Raw genomic sequence first — 23,460 nt, forward strand, 5'->3', positions numbered from 1 at the left:
CCTGCCCCTCAGGGTCCTGAACTTCAGGTCCTCCTGCCTCCCACTGCTAAGTGCTACACCATACAGATCTAGGTGGTGCTGCAGATGGAACCCAGGACTTCCTGCATGCTAAGTAAGCACTCTACAAACTGAGTTACATCATCCTACCACCAGGGCTGCCGTTTCTTTTAATCCCTGCAAACCAGCTTCAGCTGGTATGTAGTAACCCTGCTCTTCTGCCTAACTTAAGTCAGACAAGTGTGAGCAGTATCTTTCTTGGCTTGTTCTGGACTAATGAGAAAAACCACGGAGAATGCCTTTCTCCTTAGGGCTGACCTTAAAGAGTTCATAAAGGTCCTCTTCCAAGTCCTTGACGAAGTTAGGGTCTGAAATCTTTGGAAGAATCAACTCTTTGATCTCCTGAGAGAATGGGACTTTGGCCTGGGGTAACCAGGCCCAGTAAAAAGGATCTGAAAAGAGAAAAGGCTCAAAGTAAAGCTGATGCTAGAAACCCTGCTCCCCATCCCCAATCCTGGGTCTTCTACCAGGGTCTACCAAGGAGAAAACAACTCTTCCCTGATACACACAGAAAAGCAATAAAATCCACTTCCAGGAAGTGCTGCTGAACTACAGCTGTATGACTACTAAGCACAGCATGCAAGAGCCACACCAGAGCTGCCTAATGTCAGAACATTTACCCAGGTGACACATGATCTCCCACAAACAGGGCCTATCTACATGTAACTACCTGCTAGACTTTCAAATAATCCTGAAAATGATGGCTGGTACTACAAAAGGAGCTGGAGACTCCCTACTGGCATTTCCTTTCCACAGATTCTCAGTTAAAATGAGGTATGGAGTATACCAAAGAAGACAGGGCATTGACAGCAATTTATCTGCAGAGACCCAAATGAAGTAACTGATGAAGAGATGAGTTTAAGAATGCAAAGTGGCTGGGGCAGTGGTGGCACACACCTTTAAGACCAGCACTGGGGGAAACAGAGCAGGTGGATCTCTGTGAGTTTGAGGCCAGCCTGGTCCAAAAAATGAGTTCCAGGACAGGCAGGGCTGTTGTTACACAGGGAAACGCTGTCTTGGGGGGTGAGGGGGATGATGCAAAGAGAAAATAAGAAAACTTACCTTTATGCTTAGTTATCATTTACTTTGCAGAAATTGGGACATTGGGATGGAACCCAGGGGCCTTATACATGCCACACACCCAGCCCATATGCTTCTACTCTCTCATTACCCATTACTCCAGCAGAAATAATAAATGGTAAAAATTCTAATAGTTTATAATATGGAACAGTTGCCATATGCTGCTGGTCATTGTGTAAAAGGCCTGAGGCTACAGTATTTCATTAATTCTTAGACCAATCCCACTGTAGCAATGACCCAGAGCACAGCCCAGTGCTCCTAACTTACATGCCCTCCAGGAGTCGGGGTGCTTCAGGGGGAAAGCTAGCCCATTGTCTATGGCAGCCACCTTGATGACAGGGTCCTTCACCACCACCCAGTCTGTGTCCTACAGAAAAAAGAGAGACTTGCTCAGGCCCTTTAAAATAGCAGCAAGAGGGGGGAAGGAGATGGTTTATCGTAGCACTCAGGAGGCAGAGGCAGAAGGATCTCTGTGAGTTCAAAGCTAGCCTGATCAACACAGTGAGTTCCAGGACAGCCAGGGTTACACAGAGAAACCCTGCCTCAAAAAACAAATAAAAGAATAACAAGACACTTCATCTCAGCCCCTCCTTCAGCTCACTTAGATCTAACTTCTACTGGCTTTCATACTGTTTTCTGGACTTGGTTTATTAGTGGCATCTGCTTCATTTACAGTCTGTTCAAGGTTCTCAGGAGTGCCTCCCTCTTAGCCCATGCCCAACTCCCAGAGACAAGGTTCTTACTGTACTGTTCACACTGGTCTCCACCTCCTGAGTGCTGGTGTTACAGGTGTGTGTCATACACACTGATAGAGACCCTTGCTCATCGTGGGACATTAACATTTACTTGCCTGAGTCCTTAGTAAGAAGATTAGTGATAAAAACATAGTTGTAAGTCAAGAGATTTACACTCTGTAAATCACTCTGAGGTAAAACAGTGAGAAACTTGAGAATAGAAGGAAAGAAAACTCTGCATCAGCTGGTCAAGGTCTTTTAGTGTGGACCTTAGCTCAGACATGACTTAACTGATAATGACAAAGTTCCCATTTTCCAGAGAACACTGAATCAAGATGACAGTGGCTGGACTCTACACAAGGTAGTCATGCCTCAGTGATATATAAAAATGAAAAGGACAAGTTGGGTGGTGGTGGTGCACACTTTTAATCCCAGCATTCAGGAGGCAAAGACAGGTGGATATCTGTGAGTTCAAGGCTAGCCTGGCCTACAGATCAAATTCCAGAACAGCCAGGGCTACACAGAGACACTCTGTCTCAATAAACAAACAAACAAACAAAAAACAAAACACAAAGAAAAGGACAGGAACTGAGTAAAAAGACTGAGCAGCCTTGGCAGCCTACACCAGGGACACCACTACTTGGCCCCATCATTTCTCCAGGCTCTACTGGCGCCAACACAGGAGTTGTAGCTCCAGGATCCCTGCATCAGCATTTCCTGGTGTTGAGGCTGAAGAGACCACTCAGAGGTTAAGAGTACTGGCTGCCTTTCCAGAGCTTGTAGGTTTGATTCCCAGCATCCATGTGGTGGCACATAGCCATCTATAGATCCCATGCACTCTTCTGGTCTCTGTAGGCACACATGTGGTGCACACACATGTATAGGCAAAACACTCACACACATGAAATGAATGTTAAAAGGAAAGAAAAAATTTTAAATGAAAAAAGGCTTTGAAGCAGCTTCTTCTAAACTTGTAGAGTCTGAGTCCTCTGTAGAAGTACCCCATGGCTTAAAAGGGTGGGAGCCACTGGACTAGACAGCATCAGGCAGATTCATTTAATGTAATACTTTCCCATCTTTACTCCACTATAGTACAGTGTGAAGCTCACAATAAAGAGTATGCAGAGTGCTCCAAAGTTACCCCTTTTCAGGATGGTCCTTAAAACACATTGAAAAAAACTACACCAAGTATTAACTTTAAACCCCTGTGTTTCTCTGACTCTTGTGAACTTTTGTGACCTAAATGTGTTTCTACTGTTTAAGGATTGTTCCTCCCCAACCTCCTCTTTGAGATATAGACCAATCTCTTACCCGACAGCTAGAACTATCCATTGGGCAGTCATATTTAATCAGCCAGTTGTCGTTGCCTCGGTCTGAGAATGGAAACATAAAGTTAGTAGAAATAACCTGTCTGATTTTAGAAATGATGGATTAAGCATTTGGGATACTTGGACCACCCCTCAAACAGATCAACTACAGGGCAAATAAAACATTTTAAGGGCTGGAGAGATGGCTCAGAGGTTAAGTAAGAGTACTGGCTGTTCTTCCAGAGGTCCTGAGTTCAATGCCCAGCAACCACATGGTGGCTCACAACCATCTGTAATGAGATCTGGTGCCTCCTTCCAACCTGCAGGCATACATGCAGGCAGAACACTGTATACAAAATAAATAAATCTTTTTTTAAAAAAATTTAATTTCTGGAAGGCATTGGTGATTTTAAGAAAATTGTAAGTATTCAGGAGGCTGCAGCAAGAGAATCATAAATTTAAGGCCAGCCTTGCTTATTTATCACAAGGAAGAAAGGGAAGGAATGGGAAAAAGAAAAGGATCTAAGAGCTGGGTCCAAGAGAGAAAGAGCACCCACAGCAAGGACCGAGCCCTTGTGGATTCTGTCCCCTACTCACTGATTGGGAAGAGGTGGCCAGAAGACTAGGAAGTGGGACAGTGTTCTTACTTGTGGCTCTAAAGAGTGAAAACGTGCAGCCCATCTTGGGAGCAAGGCAAGCTCTTCCTCAATACCTGAGGCTAAAGTGACCCTCGGCTGCTACTGACTTAGGCACTGGCCCTGAATAACTGTCATTTTTTTTTTGGGGGGGGGGGGTTCCAGATAGAGTTTCTCTATGTAGTCCTGGCTGTCCTGGAACTTGTTTTGTAGACCAAGCTGGCCTTGAACTCAAAGAGATCTGCCTGCCTCTGCCTTCTGAGTTTTGAGATTAAAAGTGTGTGTTGCTGCCACCTCCCACCAGTAAGCCATAGACTTTTTTTAAAGATTTATTTATTTAGTATGTATAGTGTTCTGTCTGCATGTATTCCTGCAAGTCAGAAGAGGGCACCATATCTCATTACAGATGCTTGTGAGCCACCATGTGGTTGCTGGGAATTGACTCAGGACCTCTAGAAGATCAGCTAGTGTTCTTAACCATGAAGCCATCTCTCCAGCCCTGGTAAGCCATATTTTTAAAAGATATTATTAATAAAGTATCCTTGCAGGTGGGGAAAGTATTCTTGTAGTTGGGTATACTGTCACAAGCCTATAATCTTGAAGCAGGAAGATCCAACATTCATGGCCAGTACAGATAGAAGACATCTAAAAAAAAAAAAAGTAGGAGGAAAAAGGAGGTAAAGAAGGGGAGGAAAGGGAATGAGGAAACAATAATATTGGATAATTCTGCAATTTGAGGAAAAGTTAATGATTTTACAAAATTTCCTAACTACCTCATATTTTTTCCTCTCTTTAGCAATTCTGAAACTACTTTCTGTGTTGTCCAGGATTAAACAAGTAAGTAAATTTATTATAATTTTCTGGATTTATTGTAAATAGTTGAATGCGAGCCTGGTCTGTATCATAAAAAGAATTATAAATTAAATAGAAAGGTGGCTAAAATGAGCCTGTGTCTGAATGAAAACGCAGGTATTCATATGAACTCATAAATTCTAGTAGCTATAAATATACCCTCTTCCAGTAAAAGGAATATTAGAGAAATGACAGATTCCAGCTTGAGGCTAAAAGATGAATCCAGATTATCTTGTGGCATAAATTAAGTGTTTATAGCATAAGAGTACATGAGCGCTGACCAAATCAGGGACAATTTGAGCATCAAAATAAATAAGGCCAGAAAGTGAGTGAGTGAGTGAGTGACTGAGTGAGTGAATGAATGAATGAATATTGTGTGGTCCCAGCCCTCAGGTAGAGAGGTGGACCTCTATGAGTTTGGGGCCAGCCTGGTGTACAGAGTACAGGAAAGCTGGGGCTACATAAAGAGACTACCTTAACACACCTTAACACACAAACAAGAACAAGTCTGTGTCTATGACAAAGTACTTGGGAAAGATGTTAGCTTCTGGGGAGGAAACATTTCATTTGGCTTGTGGTTTCAGCCCGTAGTTGCCCAGCCCTGTTGCCTTTGGGTCTGAGGGAAACAGAACACAGGAAGGACAGGGTGAAGGAGGAGGCTCACCTCATGATGGTCAGGGTCAGACAGAAAAAGGAGCAGGGGGACAGAGAACGGTAGGGCAGATATGAGAAGCTATTAGATTCAGACAGGAGTTCTTTGCTGGGTATTGAACCTGGGGCCTTGTATGCTAAGCAAATACTCTGCCACTGACCTACAAACTGTACTTCCAACCCCACAGGAATCCCAGCACTGGGGAGGCCAAGGCAGGCAAATCTCTTGTGAGTTTGAGACCAGCCTGGTCTACACAGCAAGCTCTAGACCAGCCAAGGCTGCATGGAGGGACCCAGTAAATCTCAAAAGTTTTGTTTTTTATTTGTTTTGTTTTTCAAGATGGGTTTTTGTTTTGCTTTGCTTTTCTTTTCTCTGTGTAGCTCTGGCTGTCCTGGAACTCAACCTGTAGACCAGGCTGGCCTCAAACTCACAGAGATCTACCTTTATCCACTGAGTTATCTTGCTGGCCCAAGAATTACCTCCCCCATGCTAACCTTGAACTTGCAATCTTCCTGCCTCAGTTTTCCAAGATTAGAAGGGTTGCACCACTATACCAAGCCCCATAGTTTTTTTTTTTTTTTTTTTTGGAGACAGGGTTTCTCTGTGTAACAATCCTGGCTGTCCTGGAACTCGCTGTAGACCAGGCTGACCTTGAACTTACTGAGACCCACCTGCCTCTTCCTCCAAGTGCTAAAATAATCCAAGGTGTTTTCCAGGACAGCCAGATATGAAGATACGGACTGTCAATAGATTCTGAAAAAATTGGTTAGCTGTCAAAGTACAGCTCCCCCTAACCAAAAGGGTGTGTTCCTGGGGAATGCCGGAAGATAGAGTGCCAAACCACACTGACTTCCCTCCCCCTTAAAAGTTACCTTTTCACCTAAAGGAAATACATTACAGCTTCCCAGTTGTTAGTGTTGTATTCAGGGCCTACTATTCAGCAAAATAAGGGGTTCTTACGGCAACAGCTGAGGGAATATGTGAGACCACTAAAACTGACTGACAGGTAGGTCACTCTGCAGTGCAGATATACTGAACAAAGGGTGATCCACATACTGGGCGAGACAGTAAGAAACTTGTCGCAACTCAGAATGGAAGTTTTTTTTAGTTATATAAAACATGCATTATTTATTTCTGAACCTTCCTATTTAGAGTTTTCAGGGCAGTTAACCATGGGTAACAGAAACAACAGGAAGCAAAGCTATGAATAAAAGAAAACTATGAAATAAATTTAGTAACCAAGCAATAGCAAACAGAGAACTGAAAGGCTGGGCACAGCAGCTCAAGCCTGCATTCTGGGATGAAGAAATAGTGCAATGAGTTCTAGACTAGCCTGAGCTATACAGCAAGTTCCAGAAAAGCCTGGGCTGGGCTACCCTCCACCCCTCCCTACAAAAAAAGGAAAATAGAAACTTTACAAAAGTGCTTAGCCAATGGATGAAAGAAGAAATCATAATGGTAACCTAGAAAAGCTTAAGAGACAGTGGAAACAAATATATACCTTACCAAAATGTACAGGGCATAACAGCAGAGTATTTAGTGATAGATTTATAGCTACAAATGCTTACACTGCAAAATGAGAGAGCTTACAAATCAATAGCTTCACCTCATCCCTTGCAGAAGTAGAAGAACAAACTGACCTGAAAGCCACCAGAAAGGAGGAGACAACAGTGTGCAGAAGAACCCTGAACAGAGGATCAGCAATGACACCAAAAGCTGCTCTGTGAGACACCAGTGGTGGCACCTGCCTTTGCTCATGCCACCCAGAAGGCAGACGCAAAGGGTCTTGGTGAGACTGAGACCAGCCTGAGAAGTCCACATAGAGAATTCCAGGACAGCCTCTCTCAAAAATCCAAAACACACAAGCAAGCCTTTAGATAGATGGAATGGGGGAGGGGGAAGCTCAAAAATGAAAGCACAAATATTACCAATAATTCTATAAAAATAAAAAGTATTTAACACTAAAAACAAAAGCTGGCCGGTGGTGGCACACACCTTTAATCCCAGCACTCGGGAGGCAGAGGCAGGCAGATCTCTGTGACTTTGAGGCCAGCCTGGTCTACAGAGTGAGTTCCAGAACAACCTCCAAAGCAATACAGAGAAACCAAAAACAAAACAAAAAACACTAAAAACAATTTTATGACAACAATCTCAATGACCTAGATGATACAAAAAGAGTTCTAGATACACAAAACCTGTCATGATTAAACCACAAAAAAAAAAAAAATCAGAAAATCTCCTAAGGAGATAGATTAGTAATCAAAAACTCCTCAGTTCTGATTCAAGTTCACCAGTATATTAAAAAAAAAAAAAATGTTCCAGGTGTCATAGCCCACTTAATCCCAGCATTTGGTAAGTGGATCTCTGTGAGTTCAAGGCCAGCCTGGTTTACACAGAGTCCCAGAACAGTCAGGGATAGAGAAACCCTTTTTCAAACAACAATTCAAGAATCCTTTTTTTAAAAGTCATAAAAAGATAATCCTGCCTTATTCAATCTCTAAAAGTGACTAGGAATCAAGAAAAATGCACTTTTCACACTGCTTTGGAAAAGCCAGGCAAATCCTGACCCCACCTCATTACCTCTAGTAACTTGCAGATGCTATATCTGGTCAAAATATAACCCAGAAAATTGGTCTGCCAAGCCCTCTCAACATGCATGCCCATTTGAACACAGGAAACACCATCCTCACAAGGTACTGAGTCCGGTTCCTACAGACCTCCAGGCCCACCTCAACCCTCAGAAGCCCGGCGCAAGGCATGAAGCATGCATGGCTGCTCACCAGTGTTGCGGATGATGTAGTCCAGCACCACCAACCGCTCAAACTGCAATAATAGTTGTCGGTTAGTGTTCTCAGGGAGAGGTTCTGCTTCAAAACGCCGCAGCCAATAGTCTGCATCTTTGTAGCCTTCAACAAAGAGCTGGAATGACCCGACCTACAATCCAATGGAAGGAACAAAATTGTATCTGTAGAGGCCAAGTTAAAAACCCCAGGAATAAGCCAGAGACCCACAATGGCCCCATGGAGTTCACACCAAAGAAAAGGAGCATTTCTACAAGTATCATGCCTTCATTTCCTTGTAAGGACAGGAGAAATGGAGTGGGAGAGGTCATCTAAAAGGTCTAGACTCTAAAGGAATAAAGTAAAGACTCACATTACCTGGACACCTATTCCCACCCTGAGATCTCTGACAGAAGTAAGAAAGATCACAGGTCTTTCACATGCCCTATTCAAGTCTGTAGGTGCCTGCTTCCCCCTCTTGAGTGATTATGCGCCACAGACCATCAACTTTGTTAAGTCATATAGGGACAATCTATACCTTTGGTGGTAGCCCAATTCGGTTAAACCGCTGCCCAACTTTTGGCACTTTCTCTAGTGCAAGTCGCTTGCCCCTGGACTTCACTCGGTCAATGGCACTGTAGTTGAAGGTTTCACTGGCCAGGTATACTACCTGTAGGGGAAAGAGAAAAGACTTAGGTTAGAGTAAGTTTAAGAAAGAAGACCACTGTTGCAGAGAACAGCATTTCCCGGTCTTATGGCCCAAGGTAGTCAATACAGCTAATTTGGGGTAATAGAAAGTTGATAAAATGATGTATATACATTATTTCTGAACCTGGCCTCTAGAATCTCCCACAATTTTTTTTCAGTTCATATTTCCTTACCTGTGAAACTTTAAATAAAGGGCTCCGAGACGGCAGAGCCATACCATATTAACCATCTCATATCCATTGTGATATAAATGACTTGGACATGGGAATACATGTCTGTGATCTCAGCATTTAGGAGGCAAAGGCAGAATGTTCCACACAAGGTTGAAGCCAGCTTGGTCTACAGTCAGTTCCTTGCCAGAAATGAGCTATAGAGTGAGACCTAATCTCAAATGGGAAAGGGGAGGAACGGAAATAAAAAGGGAAGAGGAAGAGAGGGAGAGAAGGGGAGGGAGAAAAAGAGAGGAGAGGAGAGGGAGGAAAATAGCAACATAGGAAAGGAAAGGAAAGGGCTAGTTAGATGGCCCAGTGGGTAAGAGTTCTTGCCACCAAGCCTAACAACCTGAATCTGGTCCCCAGAACCTGTAACTGTGGAAAGACAGCATCAACTCCCATCAGTTGTCCTCTGACTTCCACGTGTGAGCCTTGGCATATGTGCTCCCTACTATGGATAATAAAAGAAAAGGAAAAAAAGTGTCTTCTTAAAGCTATTTTCCACCAGGTATTGGTGGCACAGGACTTTTAATCTCAGCACTCAGGAGGCAAAGGCAAGAGGATCTCAATGAGTTTAAGGCCAGCCTGATCTACAAAGAGAGTTCCAGGACAGCCAGGGCTGTTACACAGTGAAACTGTCTCAATAAGAAAAAAAAGCGATCTTCCCAGTTTCCACTTGGAAACTCTGGCTTGTTAGAGCTGTACAACATCTCTTCCCTGCTATCAGGTTCATTTGCAGCTCTACTTCCCAGCACACCACTCTTCCCTGTATGAGTAATGAAACTCTCATTACCTCATAGGAAATAGGAGCAAATCAGCTAGAGACTGAGAACTAAAACTTTACTATTTGAAGCACCTTCACAATGTGGGCTGTTTCCATAGTGACAGATGCTCTGATCAGCTGGATAGAATCCTATCACAAGAATAGGGCAGGCAGCAAAGGGAAGAGACTCCTCTTATATTCTCCAGCAGCTGAATTTAAACTTGTAAAGTTCTGTCTCATCTCAGCGTCATGGAAGACAAGTGTTTTGTGTTGGTGACACTGATACAGGAGATGCTCATACTCATTAATATTCTCTAATGAGGAAGATGTAGGGTTAACTAATGATTAAACAGCTTATAAAAACACCTTAAGACTCCTCACCAAGAAAACTTATCTTTGCCACAGACAGACTGTTATGGAAAACTGTAACTGATCAAAATGCAGAGATGTGGAGCACAGTCCCAACTAACATATCTAACATATCAAAACTCTTACAGACAAGGGAAAGATGGAAGAGCCAGAGGAATAGGAGCGTGCTGTGAGACGTCTTCTAGAAATGTCAGAAGCTACATCCTTGAAGTCTCCCCAAAATGGCCTAAACATAAGCTGAACAAGACCACCATAAATAGACACGCTAACATGGAAGGGGGAAAAGCACATGAGGCCTCAACCCTGAACAAAGAACTACAGGCAACTAAGGAATGCTGAGAGCAGTAGAAAACAGCCTTTCCAAATGGACAGAACTCGAAAAACCATCCCGAAACTAGAAAGACAAATACAGTATGTATTCACTCATAAGTGGATACCAGACATACAGCAAAGGACAACCAGACTCAACCCAGAGAAGCTAGAACCAGATGAAAGCAGATGCAGAGATCCACAACTAACCATTGGGCCAAGCTCCTGGAGTAAAATCGAAGTGAGAGAGGAGTGATAATATGAACAAAGGAGTCAAGACCAGGATGGGCAAACCCACAGAATCAGCTGACCTGAGCTAGTGAGAGATCACTGACTCAGGCCTGACAAATGGGGAGCCTGCATAAGACCTAACTAGACTCCCTTAATATAGGTGACAATGGTGTGACTGGGACAATATATGAGGTCACTGGCAGTGGGTCCAAAGATCTAACTCTAATGCTCAAACTGACTTGGTGGAGTCCATTCTATATGGAGAGATACCTGCCAAGCCTAGACACAGGGGTGTGGGGGGTGGAGAGGTGTCTTGGTCCTGCATCAATGAGAAGATGAGACAGACTAAGTAGACTTCCTAGGGAAGGCCTTACCCTTTCCAAGGAGCAGATGGAAGGTGGGGGAAGTGGGAGGAGAAGAGGGAGGGGGAACTGGGATTGGAATGGAAAAAGTAAATGAATAAAAAGAAAATAGCCTTTCTCAGGGAAGAGTACATCAACTGGTTATCCAATACTAAATGGACAGCCCCAAAAACATATATTAAAATAACATCATACAAACATGTTTTATATATTTAAAAATATACAAACATACACAATTAATTAAAGACAAAGAAGCCATGAATTTGAAAAAGAACAAAGGGGTATACAAGGGAAGTGAAAAATAAGAATTATGTAATTCTCAAAAAACTGAAAGCTATTTAAAAAGCACAAGATGCATAGAGTATTTACATTATGCCAGGCACTAGGCTATGTGTTTTATATAGATTATCTTGTGTGATCTTGACAGTCACTCTATTAAACTATTAAACTATGCCTAGCTCTAGTTTTATAGGGAAGACACCAAACATACACTAGGGGATTCACTGCTTTGCTCATGGTTCACACAAACAAAAACCTAGAGGCCACTGCTATGATCTCAGCACTCAGGAAGCTGAGGTGGGAAGATCACAAGTTTAAGGCCAGCCTGGGCTACATAACAAGCCTCCATCTCCAATAAAAGAAAAAGATACTGAGTAGAATTCAAACTCAAGCCTCAGACCCTTAGGCACTGAACCTTGGAAGCACCAGCAGAGCAAGCCAGGGAACAGTTGTGGCTCTGTGCTGTTTGCCTACCAAAGAGGAAAGTATAGAACACTGAGCAGGGAATGTGTAAAAGGGCTTCTGGGAACTAGGATGGACCTGATCTAAAAGGATTTCAGGTGAGGGACCAGATTCTGAAGCAGTAATTATCAACTAAGTCACAATACATACAAGGGATGTGTAAATCCATACTGTATGTGAATTTGTCCAGAACTGGTCCTTTCTCCTTCTTCCTTCTTCCTCCCTCCCTCCCTCCCTCCTTCCCTTCCTTGTAGTGTTATGTATTGAACCCTGGGCCTTGCATTTGATGCTTTAGCGTTAGGCTACAAACCCAAGCCAGGACCTCTATTCTGCTATACTCAGACAACCCCCAGGATTCCATAGCATGAAGGCAGGTGAGGGAAATTCCATGTTAGTCCTTTGCAGGGAGTTGAGACAGATGTTTCATTCTAACCGTCTTAGCCCAACCAAATTGTCTTTACCAAGCCTTGCTTAAGGCAGGAATGGGGGCACACTCTATAGACTCAGGTACTTAGGAGGCTAAAGCAGTTGGATCACAAGACAATACTGTGCTTAGAACACATTTGGGCACCATGACAAGACCTTGTCCCTAAAAAGTAAGAGGGGCTGGAGAATGACTCAGTGGGTAAGAGCACTTGCTGCTCTTGCAGAGTGGAGTTCAGTTCCTAGCACCCACATGAGGGGTGTCCTGTAACTCCAGTTCCAGAGGACCAGTGTCTTTTTCTGGCACCTGCATACACGAGCACATACACACATGCGGAAACACATACACAGAATTTTTTTTTTTTAATTTAAAAAAAGGAGAAAAGGGAAAAAGGGAAGGAAAGAAACTGAGAAACTGTATCTAAATCTTGATCCACAAGTCTATGTGAATGAGCAGTAAAAGCACCTAGGTTTATAACCAGCTTGCGACCACCTGGGATACAAAGACCAAGAAGCCCATAAATGTAGATGAGGCACCTGTGAAACTCCTAAGATTCTATATAAAAATGTGTACGTGTCCTTCTGTGAATTGCTTTTATCAGATGATCAAAATGTAAGCCTATCCCTACTACCCATCCCCAAAAGGCTGAGTCCCAGATTTAAACAAGCCATCCTCTATTCCACTAAACAAGCACATCCTCTATTCCACTAAGAGAGATCAGGGCCCAGCAAACCTTTAGCAAAGCACTAAAGTTCCCAGAAATGGGTCACTGACCTTAGTACGGGGCACAATGTTGAGTTCCAGTTTTTGGTCCACCAAGCTAGCCCCTGCTTCTGAGAGATAGCCCTGGTTGAGGACAAGGCAGTCACGGCCAAAGCAGCATGGACAACACAACTTCTGTAGCCATTTGGTCCATTTAGGATTAAGCTGCCCGTATGGCTCTTCATTCTTGGGTTTGAAGACAGCAACAATCTTCTACATAGACAAAAAGAAAAGACAGGCGGTGATTTGGAAGTCTAGGAGTAGCTGAAGATCACATACTTAGCATTTATGAGGACTTTGATTCAGTAGAGATAAGCTGCTAGAAAGAGCTATGTCCAAAGATAGCTCCTTATTCTTGCTTCACTCTTTGCTTCAAAGTAAATGGGTTTGTATGTTTCTAGAAGCAAAACCCAAAAGCCAACTTGGTAACTTTTTCTTTTTCTTTTCTTTCTTTCTTTCTTTTGATTTGTTTTGTTTTGTTTTTTGAGATAGTATTTCTCTGTGTATAGTTCTGGCTGTCCTGGAACTCACAGAGATCCAGCTGCCTCTGCCTCCTGAGTGCTGGGATTAAAAGCATGTACCACCACCACTTGGCTTGCTAATACAGATTTGCTCTGTCCTCTCTACATACATACATACATACATACACACACACACATACATAGATCAATGGCCCCAAGTTAATCCTTTCCCCAAAAGTGAAATATATAATTGATTATATATTATATTGTAAGAATCCCTGTTTCATTTATCCTCATTCACACTTTCCTTTATTTTAGTATGCCAGAAACTCAGTACCATCAAACTTCAACTTCAAGGATGTGTATATGTGTATATACTGTTGTTTCTGTCAATTACATACAGACATAGGGCTGGAGAGATGGCTCAGTAGTTAAGAGCACTTGTTCTGCAACTCTGAGGATCAGAACTTAGGTCCTGGCACCCAAGTGGCAAGCTGAGCATCCCTGCAAATGCCTGTGACCTCAGCTCCAAATGGGTGCAGACAGGAGGACTGCTGTGCTTTCTGACTTTCAGTCTAGCAGAGAAAACTGAAAGGAGATGAAGTATTATGGAATGACTGTTAGCAGTGACCCACTTCCTCTTATCAGACTTCTTATCCCATGTTAGCAAAATGTTAAGGGAAAAAAAAAAAGTTTAAGAAATACAATCTAGTAACAAAGCAACCGAAAACCAAAGAAGAAATAAAAATCAGAGCAGGAAAAGGAATGTCGATAGAATTGGGTTTCTCTTAAGTTCTGATAGGCAAAGGTCAGAAGAGAAGAGAACCCACAACTCACTTTCTCTAGCTTACAGTAACTTAATCTGTTTTGCTGATTTTGTTTGTTTGTGAAGACAGGGTCTTACTGTGTAACCCTGGCTAGCTTGGAACTTAGCTATGAAGACCCTCTGACCTCAAACTCAGAGCCCCATCTCCTCTACCTCTTGAGTGCTGTGATTAAAGGTATGCTCCACCATGCCTAGACTCTGAATGCTTTCTTTCCCAGAACCTTAGGCCCTCTGGACTTATTTATCTCATTCCTTCCAGAACCCAAACTGGTAATTCAAAGGAAGAAAAGATATGCTAATTAAGTGATTCATCTTATGACTCTTCTCCTTCTTCCCTTAATTCACAGCCAACTGCGGACTGTTTGGATCATAAGGCATAACTCAGGCTATAACTTCCTGAGTTAGGGTAAGTCACACCAGACATGTACCATCTGCCTCCATTAACTGAGTAACAGAGAACTCACTCATGACATCTCTAACAAGAACCAGTTCAATCCTGAAGCCAGCCTTGGTTCTGCCTCAATGAGAAGATGGGACAGACTTAGTAGACTTCCTAGGGGAGGCCTTACCATCTCTGAGGAACAGATGGGAGGTGGAGGGGGAGTGGGGGAAGCAGGAGGAGAGGAGGAAGAGAGAACTGGGATTAGAATGTAAAATATAAATTAATTTTAAAAATGTTAAAAAAATCTTAAAGCCAGATCCTTCAAATATTCCTTGCAAGGATTTGAAAAGGTGAGAGAAACCCAAAACTCTCTTTTTACTTCCAAAAAGAATCAATTTATTCTTAAAGTCAAACTTATTTATTGATAAAAGTAAAATATAAACTATAAGTCTTTGTAATTACTCTTCATTTAAAGACAGTCTCACTATGTAGCCCTGGCCGGCCTGTAACTTGTTTGGTAGACCAGACTAGTTGAACTCACAGAACTCTGCCTGCCTCTCTCTGCCTCCCCAATGCTGGGATTGAAGGTGTGTGCTACCATGCCTGCCACAGCATTACTTTCTCATCCAAAGTGGATGCACAGAAGCAGCCACAGGCTCTCAGCTAAAAGCAGGGCTGGGGAGAATGCTGAAACAGGCTCCTCAACAGTACAGCTTGCAGCACTCAGCCTCCAATTAGGGGATAAAGATAGTCCAGACACCAGTGAGGGCTGAGAAGTACCGGGAAGAAATTAAATCTTTCCACTTAAAGAAAGCAGAACTTGAAGGCCAAACTGCAGACAAGGGTCATTTATGTACTGACCTGCCAGGTTCCTCAATTTCCATTTCAAAGTCACACAAGGGATTCATAAGGGAATATTGTCTGGATTAAATAACTGAGGGTATGAAAGGGGAGGGAGAATAGAGAACTAGAACATTCAGAGAGAGGGAGACTAGGACTAAGAAGAGGCCTCAGTGTAATTCAGTTCTGCTAAAATTTGATCAGGACCTAGTTTGTGTAAGCATGTGGTAGGTTTCCTCAACAGACACAAAACAGCCTCTGCCATAATTTCCAGAGCCATGTTGGCTGTACATAGTGAACTATGCTACTGACAAATCAAAAATACTCTTCTCTTCCCCAGAGGACAAACTCTAAAACCCTTTCAAATACCAGTATTCATCTAAGAAAGAAAAGGACTGACTTGCCTCCTCATCTTTTGTCCCTCCATAGTCAATTCCTGTTTCACCCAGAATGTATCAATTCGGTACTGATTTTAAAAGTATCTTTCCTTAACACCTACTTACTAATCTGTGAATAAAACCATCACTACCAAGAATCAAGAGACTTCTCACTAGCTGGTATCAGAAGCCACAATCAGTTACTGGAACCTAAGTTTCAGATAGCTAGTCAGCAATGACCAGCATAAGGTGCAGCCCGCTACTAACCAGAAAGACTAAATAAAAATCACTAGAGCCCAGGGTACAAGGCCAGCCTAGGAAACAACGGTGAGACACCTCCCTTCCCCCAATAAACAAAACCATCCAGGTGTGGTGGTGTACGCCGTAATCCAGCAGGAAGATCACAAGCAAGGCCAGCCTGGGCTTTATACATAGTAAGACTCTATCTCAAAAAGAAAAGAAAAAACAAAAGGGAAGAATTCTTTTTTCCAACAACTTAAAGCTTTAGTTCAAATAAATCATATATGCACTGTAATATACACAGAAGTGACCTTTAGTTAAAAGTGGTTTGGTTTTTTTGTGTGTGTGTGTGTTTTAATTTAGGGGCTAGCCAGAGTGCTCAGCAGGTTAAAAAGTACTTGCCATCAGTTCTGATGACCCAGAACCCATATGGTTGAAGGAGAGAACTGGCTTCACAAGCTGTCTTCTGATCTCTGATTGCACTGTGAATGTGTATAAGCATTCAAAGTAAGATATAAAAAGAAATACAGTTGGGTGGAGGTGATGCTCACCTTTGATCCCAGCACTTGGGAGGCAGAGGCAGGCAGATCTCTGTAAGTTCAAGGCCAGCCTGGTCTACAGGGAAAGTTCCAGGACAGCCAAGGCTACACAGAGAAACCAAGTCTTGAAAAACCAAAAAAAGAGAGAGAGAGAGATGGAGGGAGGGAGGGAGGGAGGGAGGGAGAGAGAGAAGAAGGGAGGGAGGGAAGGAAGGAAGGAAGAAAGGGAGGGAGGGAGGAAAGAAGGAAGAAAGAAAAGAAGGAACGAGATATAAAAAAAATGTTATGTTTGGTACACACAAAGTGGAAAGTTCTCAAACTTTTTCTTCTCAAGATTTTCTTCAAGATAGGCATGGTAGCACAGTACTAGAATTCCCTTAAATTGTTAAAAAAAAAAAAAAAAAAAAAAAAAAAAAAAAAAACAAAAAAAACAAAAAACTGTTAAGATCCCTCCTCCCCACAAAGAGAGGGGGAGTCAGTCTTTTTGATAGTGTCATTCCTGGTAGGTCAATCACACTCCATGGCAGGTCCCACTTCCAAGAGTAGCAGGCAACACAGATTAGATTAAAAGAGTAATTTAAAAGAACCCCAAGGGAGGTCAGGGTGAAGAGGGTGGACCTAGGAGGAGTGGGGGTATATGATCAACAGATACTATATAGGATCCCCAAATAATTAATTAAAATTTTATTCTTAAAAAGATTATGGGGCTGGAGAGATAGCTCAGTGATTAAGAAAACTTGTTTTTGCAGAAGACCCAGGTTAATTTTCTAGCACCTAGAAGGTGATGATTATCTATGACTCTGCTTCCAGAGGATCTGAGGTTTTCTTCCCACCACTGCAAACAGCAGACGCACATGTGGTACATATACATACATGCAGGCAAAGCATTCAGACACATAAAGTACGAAACAATCAAAATATAAATAAATATCACTCCAAAAGCTTTCATTTTTGTGGGTAAAAGCTGTACTTGCTGTATTTGAAATTAAAGCTGAGCCAGACAGTGGTAGCACATGCCTTTAGTCCCAGCACTTGGGAGGCAGAGGCAGGCAGATCTCTGTGAGTTTGAGGCCAGCCTGGTCTACAGTTACACAAAGAAATCCTGTCTCAAAAAAATAAAATAAATTAAAGCCAAATTTATGCTAAAACTATTAATTAATAAAAATGAACACTGCATATTAACATAACCAAAATTTTATAGAAATTAATCTCCTCAAAACTATGTAGTATCTGCGTTAATAGAACACTACTGCCTTCTCCTGTCCTCCTTGGTACTCAAGGTTCCAGTGTGCCACATCATATGGTATCTTCACATCTCTGTTCTACACACAAAAGGAAACGAGAGTGAGAGCAGACAAATAAGGCCTCACAGTTATTATGAAAATACTCTTCCCTGAGCCTTCAAAAGAAATGTTTAGTGACCCCTGGGCCACACTCTAAGAACTACTGTGCACTGCAAACTACTTCACTCATAACTTGGGCATGGGATAGGTTCCTGTACCAGATGGTAGATAAAGCTTAAAATCTCATGACCAACATCCATACAGGATATAGAGCACTCATTATATCATGAAAGTGTTTGCTCCTTAAGATGGCTATCAATATGGTTCTTAACCAAGCGGAAGGATGTGAGAATTCTTTAAGACGTGTGTCAGAAGAGAACTTGAGGAAGTCAGTTCTAGCCTACCACATCACTTCTGGAGAATTGAACTTGGCCATCAGGACTTTCTACTGAGCCATCTGACTGGTCCCAATTTCACACATCAACATTTTCTCATGAAAATGACATCTTTTGCTGTTTTTCAAATATTCATATATTGAATGTGCTTCTTCTGTACACACAAATAAGAAACCCTTTTTTAAAAATGTAATCTTTATCTTTAGCTGGGCAGTAGTGATACAGGCATTTACTCCCAGCACTCAGGAGGCAGAGGCAGGCCAATCTCTTTGAGTTCAAGAACAGGTTTATAAGATCTAGTTCCAGGACAGGCTCCAAAGCTACACAGAAAAACCCTGTCTCAAAATGCTAAAACGAAAGAAAAAAGGAAAAAAAAAAATGTACCTTTAGAGGCACATGCATATATACAATAAGTAAATAACAGATTTTAAAAAAATAACATAGGCTAGGCATGGTGATGCACACCTTTAATCCCAGCACTCAGGAGGCAGAGGTGTTCAATCATCACTATGAGTTCCAGGCCAGCCAGTAGGCCTCTACCTTAAAAATAAATAAATAAAAACAAGCTGGAGTGGTAGTGAAGACATTTAATCCCGGCACTCACAAGGCAGAGGCAAGTGGATCTCTAAGTTAAAGGCCAGCCTGGGTCCACAAAATTCCAGGTCTGGCAGAGCTACACTGTAAGAACTAGTCTCAATAAATAAATAAATAAATAAATAAATAAATAAATATCAAATAAATAAATAAAACAATAAGATGGTTTTTGTGTGTATCTGTATATGTTTTAAGGCTGAAAATACTGATATGATATAAAACTCCTAGAATATGTAGATGGATCACCCCATAGACACTGAAATTTTATGCAAAGACCAAAGAGCATTAGTTAATTAATTGCAATTCTCAGTGGTTTTGAGAATATCCTCTCAAAATTATACTACTTCCTCCTTACACAACACCATGTATCCAAGAAACCTAATATAGAGGTCAGTAGGTATAAAACTGTAAAAAGAACAAAATGAAGCCAGTCATAATGGAGCATAAGGAACATGCTTGTAATCCCAGGAACTCAGGGCGTGCAAGCAGGAGAAGAGTACAACGTCATCTTTGCTAAATAGTTAGATTGAAGTCAGCCTGGGCTACCTGAGATCCTGTTTTAAAAGGGAAACAAAGATAAAAGGGCAAATGGAATTAAAAAAAAAAAACTCTTGACTATGTACCTGCTAAGTACCAGGAACTTGCTGGGGTTTTCAAGTGTGGTATCTCACTTAATATCCACCCCTCAGGGCCCTGGCTGGCCTCAAATTCAAAGAGCTCCACCTGCCTCTGCCTCCAGAGGGCTTAGGTTATAGGCCTGTACCACCATGACTGGCTCATTAATCTGCTTAAACTAGTTAGATCACGTGCTCTCTTGGCAATTCCTGGGAATATGAGAATCATAAAAAAAGAGTAAATGCTGAGAAAATACATCCATAGTTGAGTGAACATGAGATCTGAAGCACCACGGATGTAAGTGATGAGGGGTAATGCGAGCACACATCACCATGACAACTTCTAATCTAGCACTTTCCATTTTACTGTTACAGGTTCTCACTTAATCATCCTTTGGCAGAAACTACCATAAACCGGGAAGTGGAATCGAGGCTGTCAGTCAAGAATCTTTCAGAATGAGCCAGAGTACTTGCTGCTCTTCTCGAGAGCCTGAGTACAATCTGCAGCACCCAAAGCAGGTGGCTCCCACCTGTCTGCAGCGCGCTTCCAGGGGATGGAACACACACTTCTGACCTCCTTAGGCACCCACTTACAAGTGGCATACAACCTGCAGTCACACTCATAAATAAATAAAAATTAAGATAGGCAGGGCATGGTACTGTACACCTTTAATTCTAGCCATAACAAGGCCAGGTCAACATAGTGAGCTCCAAGCCAGCTTGGGCTACAAAGTGAGATCTTGTCTCAAAAACAAGCAAAAAAAATTAACTTTAAAATGTTAAAGAATCTTTCAGACTGTCCCAAAAGTAGTTATTACACACACTACTGGTTCCTCCTGTTTCCCCTTCTGCCTGACATGAAATGTCTAATTTATCTTATAAGCAAGACAAAAACCACAACTCCCAGACAACTACTACAACTATGTTCTGAACAATAGGATGTAGGCAGAAAAATATGGTGCAACTTCTAGGAAGGGCCCAAAAGGGTGGAGACACATTCTTTCTCTCCTTTCTTCCAATGGATGGCAAACAAGCTTGAGTAGCCACACGATAAGGACAGCTAATCTGGTATTGAACTGGAAAGCCATGCAGGTTCTGGGTCACCGACAGACTTCCTTTACATTTGAGATAAATAAACCTTTTTTGTCATTATTATTTAAAAACATCAGTCACACACAGGCACACACAGTCACACACAGGAGAAACTGTGACTTCAGATGCCTGCCTTACTAGAGGAGGGACCTCTAGTATCACCTGCAGATTTGAAATAGTACCAAGTTCTATGGTATTTATGAGGGATAAGTGTTAATATTCATAAAGCACTTAAAAAACAGTACTGGCATAAGGTAAGCATCATTTAAGCATTAATTAAATAAAGTAAATACACCTGGTGCAATATCAACTATACCGTGTCTGTGGGCCAGTCTAGCCCCTCCCACAAGCATTCAGGAAGTGGTCCTCTGTCCTAAACCATATATCAGGGGAGCAGGGCAATCACATGAATCATTTTGGGGAGACATCTGTGTGTAGATTTTACCTCTAACAGAGAAGAGGGGCTAGAAAACTAGAGACTGCGGCCCCGAACACCACCGAAGACAAGACAACCGTAACAAAACCCTCTGTGTACTGAAATGACAGAAGTGGCAACCCCACCATCAGAGCACCACATCATTTCCCAGCTTATCCGACACACTTCTTTTTATGGTTTTCAAGGAAGAGTTTCCCTGTGTAGCCCTGACTGTCCTAGAGCTCGTTCTAAAGACCAGGCTGGCCTTCAACTCAGATCCGCCTGCTTCTGCCTCCCGAATGCTGGGATTAAAGGCTTGTGCCACCACCAACTGGCTCTGACATACTTCTAAATGAGGGGGAAAAAAAATCTTCCTATGGCTATGGAAAGATCCAGCCAATATGCTATTACCCACTTGCCCCCCCAATGCTACTCCCCCCAAAGAGATAAAGTCTTACTGAGTTGTTCCGTTGTGCTGGGAGCTGAATCAGGGACCTGCATATTCTCAAAGCTTTCTCCAATTCAGTTTATACAAACAGAGTTGACAGAGTGCTCTCTGGTTTTGGTAACCTCAGGGACAACTCTGGATGAATGGATTATTCAATGAATTCTATCAAGAGCTACAAGCACAATCCACCCCAGCCACTTAGATACACAACAGATCTAAAGAGCACACACGGGGGCTGGCAAGATGGCTCAGAAGCTAAGAGCACTGGCCGCTCTTCTAGAGGACCCAGGGTTCAATTCCCAGAACCCACACAACAGCTCACAAACCACCTGCAACTCCAGTTCTAGGGGATCCCAACCAGCCCCCTTCAAGTCTATCCCAGCATCAGGAAGGCACATGGTGCACAGACATATTAACTGCAGGCAATGTATCAATATGCATAAATGAAATTTTAAAAATTACAGGACTTTTTAAAATAAGTTCATACCAAAAAAAAAAAACCTGCAAGGGACCAGCTTCACAGTAGTGACACATGCTTTTAATCCCAGCACTTGGGAGACAGAGGCAGGTGGAACTCTGAGTTCAGGGCCAGCCTAGTCACAGAGTGAGTTCCAGGACAGCCAGGGCTACAGAGAAAAGTTATCTTGGGGGGAAAAATGCAAGGGACTTTTGAGGCAATTTTAACACCCATTATTTTAATGCATATAAAAATAGGTCACCTCTCAGCTGCCCTGGTCACCTCATGCCTCCTACTTCCATACCTCTAGTATACAAGGAGAGGACAAAATTAAGGTCAGTAAGAACTGCTTATAAGCTTGAGGGAGAAATTAAAGGGCAGAAGACAGTCTCCTATATTTAAAGCTCCACGTTCTAAACCGAGGAACCATAAGCAACGATGTGAACCTTTTCCCAGAAGTGAGCAATTACCAGGACAGATGGCACTGATGAGTCCACCCACGCTGTCACCAAAGATTGTTAATAAAAAACTCGGGATCCCGGTACAGACAACCCCACAACACAGAAGGTGGAAGTAAATCCTCAGAGCCCGTGATGGATCAACTAACCCACAGAACAGGGACGTACTGCTTTGGGCAAAAGTAAGATAAATAAATAAAAGGTGAAAGAAAATGGGCCTAAAGCCCCGAATCTGGAGGCTATGACCGGATACTTGTGCCAGTAGTTTGAATCTAAGGAGCTGACTGGAAAGCAGCATCGGTCAGCACTTGTCTGCCCGGTATCTGGTCAATTTCCTCTTTTCATTTTCCGCTCACGCTTCCCCATCAGAAAGGTTCTGATTGATTTCTATATCCCGCGAGGCTTCCCCATCTCTAGTCCCCAGAAGCATCTCCAATGCCGCCGGGGCGGGGGTGGGGGTGGGGAGGTGCTGGCGCTGAAGTTTCTCTTCTGCACCCTTTCGACTCCCCTTCTCCTGGGTCCCGGGACGCCGTCCCTGCCTCGCCCGCGCCCCCGCGCTCACCCCCTGAGAGTCCTTGACGAAGTAGCTACCGCTGGAGCCCTGGTAGATGCGCTCGGGATAGATGCAGCACTCGATGGCCACCTCTGCCTGACGCACCACCACCTCGAACTCGGGGTCCTCCGGGAAGTCGTTCCGCTCGCGGTGGGTCTGAATAGCGTGCGCCGCCGCGGCCGCCTGGGCAGCCAGAGCCTGGGCCTGCGCCGCCACCGTATGGTTCTGGCCCTGCGCCGCCGCGCCCCGGGCCCGGTCCAGCAGAGGCTGCCGCTCCCGGTCGTGGCCGGGCGAGGACGGCGGAGACGAGCCGGAGCCGGCCGCCGCCACGCGGACCGCGCCCCCCGGTACCTGCGGAAAGTGAGCTCCCGAGCCCGACGGGAAAGTGTACTCGGGGGGTTGGGCCCGCTCGGGGGACACTAGCGGGCTCGTCTCGTCCATCCCTCAGGCCGCCGGCTCGGGGACCCGGCGCGCTCCACTCCAGCGAGCTCGCGGCCGCGACCAATCC

The 23,460-nt window shown here is 43.3% G+C and overlaps 1 protein-coding gene across 2 annotated transcripts in view; it reads right to left on the reverse strand.

Annotated features, from left to right (window-relative positions):
- Pi4k2a (phosphatidylinositol 4-kinase type 2 alpha) overlaps positions 1-23,460 on the reverse strand; it is a 29,222-nt gene extending 5,762 nt beyond the window's left edge. For both annotated transcript variants that reach the window (XM_051199564.1, XM_051199563.1), the window contains exons 1-7: positions 22,962-23,460; positions 12,991-13,191; positions 8,636-8,767; positions 8,098-8,251; positions 3,183-3,244; positions 1,405-1,504; positions 316-449 (exon numbers count right to left, since the gene is read on the reverse strand). In XM_051199564.1, coding sequence (XP_051055521.1) covers positions 316-449; positions 1,405-1,504; positions 3,183-3,244; positions 8,098-8,251; positions 8,636-8,767; positions 12,991-13,191; positions 22,962-23,393 — 1,215 coding nt within the window. In that variant the 5' untranslated portion in view covers positions 23,394-23,460. The remainder of the gene's footprint in view (positions 1-315; positions 450-1,404; positions 1,505-3,182; positions 3,245-8,097; positions 8,252-8,635; positions 8,768-12,990; positions 13,192-22,961) is intronic.

This window comes from Phodopus roborovskii, unplaced genomic scaffold, assembly GCF_943737965.1.
Source record: "Phodopus roborovskii unplaced genomic scaffold, PHOROB, whole genome shotgun sequence".
In the NCBI taxonomy this organism is placed as follows: Eukaryota; Metazoa; Chordata; class Mammalia; order Rodentia; family Cricetidae; genus Phodopus; species Phodopus roborovskii.